Source organism: Astatotilapia calliptera, chromosome 5 (genome assembly GCF_964374335.1).
Source record: "Astatotilapia calliptera chromosome 5, fAstCal68.1, whole genome shotgun sequence".
Lineage (NCBI taxonomy): Eukaryota > Metazoa > Chordata > Actinopteri > Cichliformes > Cichlidae > Astatotilapia > Astatotilapia calliptera.
The window spans coordinates 31,639,006-31,651,364 of record NC_137426.1 but is presented as its reverse complement, the minus strand read 5'-3'; the positions used below and the strand labels follow the sequence as shown (position 1 = coordinate 31,651,364).

General features: G+C 41.3%; 1 protein-coding gene across 20 annotated transcripts in view; it reads left to right on the top strand.

Annotated features, from left to right (window-relative positions):
• The window catches only part of foxp1b (forkhead box P1b), a 158,961-nt gene that overhangs the window by 122,305 nt on the left and 24,297 nt on the right, over nt 1–12,359 (top strand). For all 20 annotated transcript variants that reach the window (XR_013909316.1, XM_080302095.1, XM_080302089.1 and 17 more), the window contains 4 exons: nt 301–493; nt 5,510–5,617; nt 9,932–10,019; nt 11,326–11,409. Coding sequence is in view for 19 of the 20 variants with exons in the window: in XM_080302095.1 (XP_080158221.1) it covers nt 301–493; nt 5,510–5,617; nt 9,932–10,019; nt 11,326–11,409 (473 nt within the window). In the remaining variant the exon portion in view is untranslated. The remainder of the gene's footprint in view (nt 1–300; nt 494–5,509; nt 5,618–9,931; nt 10,020–11,325; nt 11,410–12,359) is intronic.

The following is a 12,359-nucleotide window of genomic DNA, read 5'->3' as shown; positions in this document are numbered from 1 at the left end:
GTTGGGAGAAAATGATGGTGATTATTCAGATTTCATGCCTTGTCTGGATGTTAATTATTTACTCTGGGCATGAAATTTGCGTGAATGCCAGGGATTTGTGTATACAAACACGCTTCAGATCACAGAAAATGGGAGGGAGAGAAGAGAGGAGCGAGGGAGCTCTCAGTGCATTACCCTGTAGTGGAATATTTTCTAATTAATACTCGGCTTTGTTTACAGACGCTTTGATTTAATTAAGTGATGAAGAAGAGAGTTGGATTAGCTGTTAATTGATTTAATTATCCAATTTGTTTGTCTCAGGCATGATTCCGACAGAGCTGCAACAACTGTGGAAAGAGGTGACAAACGCTCACGTAAAGGAGGAGCACAACAACAGCAGCAGTAACAACGGCCACCGGGGCCTCGACCTGTCCTCCCCGGCACCGCCAAAGAACCCACTCCTCAACCAGCATGCCTCCACCAACGGCCAGTACATGAGTCACAAGAGAGAAGGGTAAGTCTCATCTGCAGGGTGTTGTCGGGTCGTTGTTGTTGTTTTCTTTTATTTGCATGTGACTTGCAGTGCTTGTGTGATCTCACGATACTGCTACAGGGAAGAGGTTTTTATAAAACTGTGACCTCGGGAAACATCATCTCGCTTTAAAGAAAAACTCGTTTTGCTTTATATGCCACTTTAAATTACCCTTTTTTTCCACATGGATTGAGTTGATGGAGAAATCCCTCTAGACTTGAACAGATTACTGTTTTAATTTATAGTTTGTAAGTATTCCTGAAGACCAGCACAGTTACCTTTCTGTGCCACTGAGTACACCTGGGGATTACATAGAAACATCAGGGAGAAATGTGCGTATAGTTGAAATTAGATCTCGGTAAAATTATCAGGGGGGGATCACCGTGTTTTTTTATTGTTTTTACTAAGTTGTATAGGGAGAATAGCTGAATTATGATTTTCCGCTGCACTTCCTTGAGAACATTTTGATCACCAGGAAGTAAAAACATTCCTTTGTGAATGGGGAACTTAAAGAATCATAAATGTCTGTTTGTTTTGTTTATTTACTGTGTTACAGAATAAATAAACAAAACAAAAACAACAAGCTGTTATATGTTAGGAGAAGCAAACACTGGGTGATATTTTCCAAACCACCATAAATCATCCCTGAAAGGCATGTGCTCTCTGAGCTGTGTGTATGTGTCTTTAAGGAAGGAATTAATTTGGCATCTTACACATTTGCTTGTTTTCTTGCACCAAAGCCTGATCTTTGAACTGCTAGTGAGGAGCCTCCAGGCACCATGAGCTCACTGCCTAACATCTGACTTGTGTTTCAGTGATCAAAACCTACGCGTCATTACGAAAGCAATGCAGATGAAAACATGTTTAGCACAGTAAACTAAGCAGGTCTTCAGAGGTGAAGAGGGGCTGCTTATGGGGAGGGATGTGGAGGATGGGTTACAGAGAGGATCTGAGTGACACCAAGGGAGTATATCATGATGTGCTGATAGAGAACAGTTATGTCTTTTCAAGTAGAGCTTTTGGTTCTATATAGATTAATGGCATACTACCTGCACAGACTCATCCTCTTTAGTGTCTTTCAAAGTTATCTCCTGCCGCGGTGCAGGGGAAAAAAAGCGGGCATAAATTGTTCCTGCAGTTGACAGTATTCACAGGCTTCCAGTGCTCCATCCAGCGTCTGGCTGAGTGTCTGGTTTCTGTGTAGTTAAAAACAAATCACAGGGGAGGCTATCGACTCGTTGCTCACTCCACCGCGTATTGTCGCAAGTGGAGCAAACAAGGTGAGCGTCGATGGCAGAAAAAGGCAAGAACCAGCTTCAGCTGAGGGCTCCATGAAACATCGGGGAAGACATAACGCAAGAGCTGGCAGCTCCTCTGCCTCGCGCTGACTGTCAGAGATTAAAGAAGTTGTCAGCAGCAGTTTAACACAAGCTTAAGTGAAGAAGGCAGCCTCGGTCTGAATATTCTCACCGTATCTTAGATCTGTCAGAAAACCAGGCAGGTGATTTTCATCCACCCCATCTGTTGGAGAAAGTGGATTACCTACCCAGAGTTTTAACTGCACAATTACTAAAAAAGATGACTGATAGCAAGCGAACACAAAACATTCCTTATTAAATGCTGAATGATGCTAATTTAGATTCACACAACCAATAATCCTTTCTTGTGTTAATTTTAAATCGCACAACTATCAAGAGCGTTATGCCTCTCTTTTGATGATGCAGCCTCAATTCTAAACTCCATGGGAAGAAAAATGAAATATTATTAAGTATGATTATTCTAAGCAAGGCTCTGAGAAAACGTCTGTGTTATAATCCAGGGATTTGAATAATCAGGTTGAAGATAATGGGCTGGGCCGGCCCGGGCGTAAATAGAGAGCATCCACTCATCCTCCCAGTGCTGAACTTAATGAACTTTTAATTGATGCGGTTTTGCAAGTCCTTTTGTCATGCAACAGAAACAAGCCTCTCTGCTGATGGGCCTGTTTTCCCGACTGGCTTCAGATTGGTTTACAGCAGGCCCTAAGTACCATGTAGTTAGTTTCATGTGTCATATAAAATCTGCCTAGGCACAACGACGCCTGCAACTAAAACCTTAAGTGCATCCACAGGAATCACTCACCGGCTTTGCACTTCCGTCTTAAGGAAGGAGGAGAAATTCAATCACTGCTGGCTTGACACACCGAAGATGAGGCACGTGTTCCTGCTTTTAGTTGTTTGAAAGAACACTCTGGCAAGGCAGGCTGGGATTTTTGTTTGTCTGAATAACATCCCTGATATGACCAGATCCTGAGTCACTCAATCTGTCAGCCCGTGTTGTTTCCCAGCCCACGAACTGTTATGCACAGATAGAGATATACCCCTGTGAGTCAGGTCATCTTTATTCAATGATTTGCTTATTCAAATCAAATGTGCATGATCTGTATCTGACACAAATTCCCAACACATTGCTGCATCAGCTTTATAAAGTGGGAGGGGGTTGGGAGCATCCTCACAAAGTACTTGGCCCACTTTACTTCCCAACAACCATCAGTAACCACAGCTCTGGGACTGTAACACAGCAATCTGTTAAGGAGATAAATAATCAGATTTGGCACAGCACTCCCATCTCTCTCTTGCCTTTCATTTGTCTTACACCAGAAGAAACTGATAATTAAATCATTTAGGTTAAAGCATGCAGTGGCACCGAGAAGACAGAAGGAAAGGATCCTGGAAAGTGAAAAGAGGGGAGGAGGGTAGCGGGTGTGAATTGGGGATGGACACAAGGCGATAGGCTAAAGTCGGCGCTAGTGCCGAGGATGGATGTAGTGATTGGCTTCAGACGCTGCCATCTAGCATGGTGGATATCAATCTTCCCACGTTTGCTGAGGTATTGAGTCCACCAGGACAGAATCTCAACCGTGGATCTCCACTTGTTTATGGCCCAAAGCATCTCATCAAAATAAGTGAGCTGGAAAACAACTGGCTAGCAGCTGTCAAAACCACCTTTGTGTGCACTTGTGCCTGTCTGTCTACACATAAACAGAGTGCAACACCTGGAAGGTTAACGCACTGTCTGGCCGGGTCTGTAGGCACTTTAATGTTCCTTCTCCTCTAAAGAAGCTGATGACATGGTTTTCCTCATCGCTCTTAAGAGATCATTAGAGTGTTCTTCCCCCCCCGGCTGGCTGACAATAATAACATCCTGACAAACCTGTCGTGGGTGCGAGTCAAATTTAACGCAACATGGGAAGCTGCATTTTCCCCCCCCCTCCTCTGAACATGTTCTCAAATGGGAGAAAACCCCATGAATACTGCACTCTTCTCCTATTACACTAATGTAGCTCATTTGGTGTAAATTCTGTCATTTACTAGTGTTTAGCCATCCACCGTTTAAAAGGGCTCTTCTGCCGCCAGCCCCTCATAGCGCTTTGTGCTCACTGATTCCCAGTGCACTCCTATTTCAATATCTTGTTAATACAGAATTAACCAACAAGCCTCCTGCAAAGAATTAAAAAAGGATCCCTTTAAATTAAAAGCCAGTGTTACCTTCACCAGTCCGCACATTTCCTTGTTAAAAACTCATTATAATAGGTCTTCCGTCATCTATTTATTAGCTGTATCAAAACATAGGTCTTAATGTGAATGCATAATTCATAATTGAATAAAAAAATTCAGACTTTTGAAAGAGGGAGGAGGAAAAAAAGCTGCTAACCACATTCATGAATGCTTGACTGCTCCCTAATTGCAATGCAATTATCACATGTTATGAACAATGTGAACTCTTAAGCAAGTAATTATAACACAAGGAAACCTGCGACGACCTTTAAAATTTCCTACTCGAGGTACAGTTTTACTAACATTGATACAAATGAGATTTTAATCCGAACATCAGATTTTTTTTAATCCTGCAAAATTGGCACGCCGCGCTTTGATTTCTTTTCACTCGTTCGTTTTATGTACATTTTGAAATCAGCGCTGATCGATCGTTGCCAAGAAATGCAAAACATTATTAATGTCAGTGCATTTATTTTTCCATTCCTGTCCCTAAAAGAACCCTGTAAAGTTGAAGAGTTAGACATTATTATCTCTGATGGAAATTGTGTACGTGAATGGAGTTACTCCCGTGTGACAGCACAACAGTCTAGTGCAGTGACTCTCCTGATCCATCTTGTTGTCTTAGAGAGCGAGGCTCACACTAGAGGAGGAGAAGCAGCAGCATTGTGCTCATGAGCCGCCAGAAGCACAGGTGGTAGCGATATAGGCCAGTCCCCCAGGCTCTTGTAGCTGAAAGTTGTGTGTCTTGTATAGTGCCTGTGTCCATATGGCTGCCTGTCTTGCTCTCTTAGCAGACACTGCCTCCATACAGACCGCTTTCTCTTAGCGCTGACTGTGGTTAGCTGTGCTTCCGTGCCTCTCACCATATGGAAGATGTTTCAGAGTTTGTTTTTCAGGGATGTTCCTGCTATTTAGACTGATTGTACCATGCCATACGCTCCCCATAGATGCGTGCTTGTCAGCCCCTGGTGACACAGATTGGTCAGTAGATAAATTGATACCAGGCAGGGTTGTTTACAATACGTGCATGGTGTGAAAGTAGGGGTTTTAATATCATGGTACAGGCTCCTCCAGGTGGGCTCTATGACATGATGCAGCAGGCGGCACAGGAAAAACAGCAACTCAGGGAGCCCCCTAGCAGTCTAGATCAAAGTGAACCACAGCATGGCTCTGTGAAACTGAATAAATACACACTGATTTGATTGTGATTTCACAACAAGAGTCCCTTCCTTTAAGAGCAGAGCAAGCCAGATCACACAGGTACAGTGATTCCACAAAGCCCAAGGGTCACAGATTAAGTAGAAGTCAACGTTTTCATGCGGAAACAAGATACAGTACAAACAAGAAAGCAGTAACCGGACTTCGTCTGAAATGGAGAAAACGGGTTCTTTGGCCTGTCGTTAAGTTACGTGACTGCAGGACTGTCTTTACTAAAAACGTTTTCTCTGAATCTCTTTCCCAGATCCACGCTAGAAGAGCCTTCCCCCCACAGTCACCCTCTGTACGGCCATGGCGTTTGCAAGTGGCCCGGTTGCGAGGCAGTGTTTGATGATTTCCAGTCATTCCTCAAGTAAGTAAAAGTCATAGTCGGAGGTGCTTTTCTATCACAGTTTGTTTGTCCTCTTGTTGGGTCGATTACACTTTTCTTTTCCTGACCCCCAGCGACTCAAAAGCACTGCAGGTGCAGCTGGTTGTTATTCTCGAGTCTGGGTTGGGCCTCTCTTGACAAGGGTACCGTGGGGTCTCCTTCTGGGAACGGCATGGGCCTCTAATTCCTGTGATAAGCGCAGTTCCCATGGTGACAGGGGCCATTTTTCCCAAACAAACAACGGGAGGATGTTTATCTGTGGCAGCTCACACTTTGGGCGCTCTGCATGTTTGCCCTTGTCACCGGACAGGAGAATTGGTGTATATGTCTTAGACTGCCTTGCTCAGCTTTTTCTGTCCTTCTCCTAGGAGTCTGTTTGTTTTCTCTCCTGCCTCCTGTTTTACTTCTGTGGCTTTTTGGTTTACATTGTTGTTTAGTTCAACAAAGCCCAAGTCTCACCTCCGTGTTAAATTTAACCATGTGTAGAGTAATTAAAGAGCCCCAGCTAAGTGTTTAGCATTTTTCTAATGTGCGCTCTATGACAGGTTTGACTCTGTCCAGCCTGACACGGGAATTGTTTTGCTCCCCGATGCCCGATTTGAGTCAGACCCCTGGTTTACTAATCAACGCTGTGTGCAGTGCGCTCTAGGTAATCCAACACATAACAGTGCCATGGTTACAGAGGGGATGAAAACATCTGCGTTGTGGCAGCAGATCAATGGCTCACTGTCACCCCGGATTAGTCGCACTTTAAACAAGATATGACACAATTCCATTATCCTAAAACAAGCACTCAGCGAACACACACTTTCCCGAGAGATGCAGGAGAGAAAGGTGCTGCGTAGGACCGCCTCGCAGGTCTGCTGAAAGTTTTGACTCTCTTTGTCAACATTTAGAATCCTCTTTTGATTGTTTACGTGAATCCGCTTTGAGCTAGCGTGCGTTTGAAAGGCTCATCGCGCCACATTGTATGTTACAGTTTCTGTGTGTCTAAAAAGAGGCAGTTATGTAGTTTTAGTTCAATTTAGAAAAACATCCTGGGACAGGCAATTATTAAACCAAGTATTACACACACACTTTCACACACTTTCACACATGCACTTGCATATTTCAGCTTTGGGAGTGCCCGCTTAAATCCATCACTATTTATTGTATTCTGACATTGCCTCACCCTTTGTTTATAGAACAGAGGAGAATTAAATTCAGTGCGCCCGGTAGAGCTCTGCCTTAAAAAGTCTCTAAGTGCACTCAGCTATGTTTTTACAAGTGTTTTTATCATGGCAACATCTTGTTTACTTTAGTTGCCTGCTCAAACTGCTTGGAACACGTTAAAAAAACATTTGGGGAGAGTCTCCACAAAGCTGCCTTTGTTTAACAGCAGGCAAGAGTGTGAGCAGCTCACCAAGGTGTTAACTCTCAAACCCTTAAGCACTTCCACATGAAACCCAGCAACTGATACTGCAGGCCTCCGAGAGGAATCAAAAATAAAAACAAAGAATACTTCGGGCATTAGAGAAGAAGGAGTCATCTCTGTAGGTTGAAAATATATGTGAGGAGAGATGTGTGTCTGTCTGCGAGTGTGCAGTCAGCAGAACACAGTGTACTGTGCACCAGAGAGAAAGAAAGGTGAGGAGGACTCTAACGTCCACCAGATTTCAGCTCCACATGCCAACAGTAACAACTAACACGGGACTGAAATGTTGTTTTAAACTCTGTGTATTTATTTTATCTTTTAAAGAAAACATTACATACCTACACGCACTATCTCGATAAATACAAAACACCCAAATCCCTGTTCCTGTTTTCGAGATCAGCACGCAGAAGGGTGGGGTTGGGGTTTAAGCAGAGCCTGATGTTTTTACAAGGGTCAGGACCCTTCTTTTCAGTGTCCAGTCAGAGGTCAGAGCCAGCGAAACACTCCAGTGCCCTCTAGTGCTGCACTGTCTGTCTGCTCAGACCTCAAAATCTCCTGCACGTCGCCACGATGTAGTGACTGCTTTATAAGTTATGTGGCCTTGAAGCTCTGCAAACATCCATCCATCCATTCGCTTCCGCTTCTCCTTTTCAGGGTCGCGGGGGCTCTGCAAACATATGAAACATATAATATAGAGTAAAATACCTTCTCTAAATAAAAAGTAGTAAAGCTATTATTTTTTTAAAAATCAAAAAATCTAAGCTTTTTAAATGTAATTGTTACTGTACAGATGTGTGCTTGTAAATTAAATTCCACCCAGCGGTGGAGAAGATAAACCTTCCTCAGCTGCGGCTCCAGTCTATATAATTAGAAACTGTAACCGAAAAATAAATAAATAAAAAATAAAATCAGGCAAACTAACTGATATATAAAACCGACTGTGGGAATATCCATTTAACTTGTTTTATTGTGGCAATTTACATTAGTCTCTGTCATCCTGCCAGAGAGCTTTTTAAAAGCGGCTTCATTTGAAGTCCAGAAAGTGACACATGCCAACGTTCATAGTCTCTCTCGATGTCAATTCCCCCGTATCCCCTGCTCCCGTGTCCAGACACTCCTCTCAAGGCTGCATTAGGGCCATTTGAATATTTCATTTCCTATTAATTATGCACTGTGACTCTCCATGTCATTAGAAGAAATAAAGTGGAATGTAACAAAGGATGAAAAGAAGCAGGGCACATGTCTCCTATGAACACAGAAATTCCAAAGCTGCTCACGTAGGCCAGTCTTCATTGAAAATTCAGCCTGTGCCAGTTAAATTGGAGTTGAAACGTCTTTACCTATTATTTTCTCCTTTGAAATTTAGTAAGATGTCCTGAAATGTTTACCAGTTTCATTTTCTGACGTACTTAATTAAATTGGCATTTATTTGACTCAAACAAATGGAAAGCCCAGAGAGGCCTGAATTGTGAAAAAGGGTGTTATTGCCCACCCTTTTTTAAAAATATGGCTTTTTAATTTCTTTTTCTTTTTTTCTTTTTTTTGCCACAATAATTAACTTCAAGTGCTAAATGTATATATCGGAGTCATTCTTCAAAAATAACTCATCATAACACAATAGGAAGATGTGAGTGTGGTGGAAGGAGCCTGGGTTGCCTGGGAAGATATAAATCATTCACCTCAAGGTTGAAAACACCACGGCAGAACAGAAGCAGGGCCCTATCAATTTTACCTTCCTTTTACATGTCTGTTTTGTGAGTGTAAATGTGCTGTTTTATGCACAAATGTGTTGTCTATACACGAAGCAGGGGCATCACTGCAATTTACCGGGCTGTCGTACCGTGCTGTGCCGTCACAGGTTGATTCTGGCTATTTTTGATTTGCAGTAAATGACAGAAAAAGTGCATATGAAAAGGCAGGCGCACCTTTCTCCCATCTGCCGGCGCCACTTTGTGCACACGCAGACACGCCTGGTGACAGTGACCTACATGGTCACTGAAAATGTGATATAATTTATGATATATATAATATATTGGATCCATTAGCGAGCATAATGAAGTAGTGAAATGAAAGGGTATTTGTGAAATCAGTTCAAACATCCTGCTTGGATTATGATTAAATGATTAATGAAATGCCCCTGCATAAGCATTTTCAAACAGTAATTCATGCGGCAGCTGATAAAATTCCTCCAATCATATTTCCTTCACTCATGAACCTTATCTCCACCATTTTATATAAATCACGGAAAAAACCCTGTCTGCTACCCGGCGAGCTACTTATTTAGATTAGTTATAAACGTACAGGAAAAGAGAACATCTTCCCCTGTATAAAATAATCACGCATAATTATATCCATAATTCAACTTTGTGACAGATCCCATCTCCTTGTCCTGTCCTCTGCATTTGGTCTGGCTCTGTTTTTTTCTTCTTCTTTCTTTTTTTGAATTCTCTTAATTTTAATGGTATAATTAACAGTCAAAACACCAAAAAGGACAAAATCATCCAGGCAAGGGAAAGCTGCAGTGAGAAGAAATGGCATTAGGGCACTGGTGCATAATTTAGCAAAGGAATCCAACCTGAAATTCTTCAATCATCCCTCTTATCTGTAAGCTGTAGTTAGAGGAGACATGACCGTCATGAAATATTGAGAGTCATTCTTCTATGTTAAAAGAACTATTTCTTTTTGTTCTGCAGGTGGAATCATTACAGTACGCAGTTAGTTTTATGAGTAATTTTTTTTAATGTTATCACATGGTCTATATACATTGTGCTTTGCCCAGTGATCAGATTGCAGTATTAAACCACGCACTGCAGGACTGTGAATCTGACTTTACCTTCTTTCTGGTGTCTGTGTTTTCATTTTTTGTTCTTTCTGTTTTGCAGACATCTTAACAATGAGCACGCCCTGGATGACAGGAGCACAGCCCAGTGTCGGGTGCAAATGCAGGTCGTACAACAGCTGGAGCTGCAGGTATTGTCCCACTGAATGTTTTGAACCAAATATTTATGTGTCTTCTTCTGCTGACACTTCCTCAGTGTCTGTCCAAACGCCTCCCTGTCTGACTGATATCAGCCATGGGGTCACTCATAGAGGGATGGGGGTGGTGGTGGTAGTGGTGCAGCAGATTAAATAATTTTGTACATTTGCTACTAACCAGTCATTAAAAATGTGTTATGTATGCATGACAGCCAGGAAAAGATATATGGAGGGCCCCGGGCTAAGTAGAGAAGATAATTACATTTTGAATTTTACTGGGTTTTAAAGTTATTTATGACTTTTAACTGTTTGGCACCAACAATAAAACATAGCATAATGTGGATAGGCGCTCAGTGTTGAGTGGAACAGAAAGGTTATTGAAGCTCAGTGCAGAAAACTGTTGATACAGTAATCAGTATCTTTAATACCGCGTCGCTCATGAACGGGCTTTAATGTTCTTTAAAAAATATGCATGCGCATTAAGACTGTGCTCAGGGAAAAAGACGCAGTTTACAGTCATTGTATTGAGGGGGCTTGGAGTGTCCAATGAGCCGTGTGTGTGTGTGTGTGTGTGTGTGTGTGTGTGTGTGTGTGTGTGTGTGTGTGTGTGTGTGTAACAGTGTTTGACTAAATGGTGACCACTGAACTAATGTATAATAAAGATATTTATTAGTGTTTCAGGAAAAAAATAACTATGTTTTGTACAAGTTTTTCTGCTGTAGCAAATACAAAGATATTCATGCTGTTTGCAGCTTTGGGTCACGTATTAGTCAAATATAATACCACCAAAATGACTAACGACAAACAGTTGTGGTTTATTTTAAATTGCAAAAGGCTAACTTCAACAACCAACAGTGCGATGTTAGTTGCACCATGCCAATGTCCTGTTATTTCCGCTCAGCTGGTGTATTATCCAGAGATGGAGTGAAGGTTTATCAGACACAGACTTCCTCTGCATGCAGCCTGTCACCATAATTTAGGCTGGCAGCTAAGACAGTGCAGAGTTTCAGACAGGTAGAAAGGCCCTGAGCTTGTTATTGGCGATGATTCGCAGTGGATTTTAACCTTGACTTGGAGAGTGTAGTTAGACTGTATGATGTGCAGGCTTGTTGACAGCTTCCAAAAACAAAAAACAAAAAAATAAATAATTAAATAATGGTCTGAAGAAGAATAAGGGTGTTCACGCTCTAAAAGATGCCTTCACTATACAGGGATGTATATAATTAAAACATGGGCAAATATAGATTTTTATTGTGTATGTTCATTAAAACTTCACCGCTCTCCTTTCTTCTCATTACAGCTAGCAAAAGACAAAGAGCGTCTGCAGGCTATGATGACGCACCTTCATGTCAAGTCCACGGAGCCCAAAGCCACCCCACAGCCGGTGAGCAGCAACCCCGTCATACATATCTCTCTTGTCCCCCGCTATCCTTTTGTTTGTCTTAATTGGCACACATGTATTCATTAATCCTTTCCTCCATCTTATTTATCTGCTAAATAAAAACAGCTGTTCTCTTGAGGCAGGCAGTAAATATAGTTTGGAGCACATCTGCTGACATCCAGGATTCAATTTGGTGTCTGTGATGAACTGGATGCACACTCTGTAATGGCCCCTTTTCTCAGCTTCAAAGAACAAGTGGCTGCTTGGGTACAGAGAGAAGATGAGAAAGCAGAGAAAAATAGAAAAAAATAATACATATTATATTTAATCAACTGAATGTGATGTGGCATGTATTCTTAGTGCTTTAACAGCAAAATTAGTGTTTTTTTGACAGAGGATATAAATGTTATGAGAATCATAGAGTCACGCCAATGTGTGTTTGAAGAAAAAACAAGAATAAGATAGCATGAACAAATATAAAGATAATGATAATTTATTGATTTTCAATAAACTGGAAGCTAGCTGATGTCACCTCAAAGTAAATGTGTTAGTAGCAACTTTTATTTTAACCTCCTAACTAATTCTTCCCTGACTGTATTCACATAAATTAGCCTTAAAATAATGATACTAATTACTAATCTCTAATCTGTCCATGAGATCAAAAAGAATCAAATCACTAGCATCTCTTATTTATCAGGAAGCTTTAGATTCAACTTTAATTTTATTTTAAAAGACCTTGAAAGTTACTTCCACATTTGACCCTGTTTAATTTTATTTGACTTAAAGCTAATTTTAAAATATTTATATTTCTATGAAAAAGATACAACAGAAATGATTTCATTCCATTTATTAAAAAATTTGTAAGGGGGAAAAATGAAAATGTGAGTAAATGCAATTGCAGATCATTATTTTTATCTCCTTGGCACATTCCCAACATTTTACCTTCTGTATCA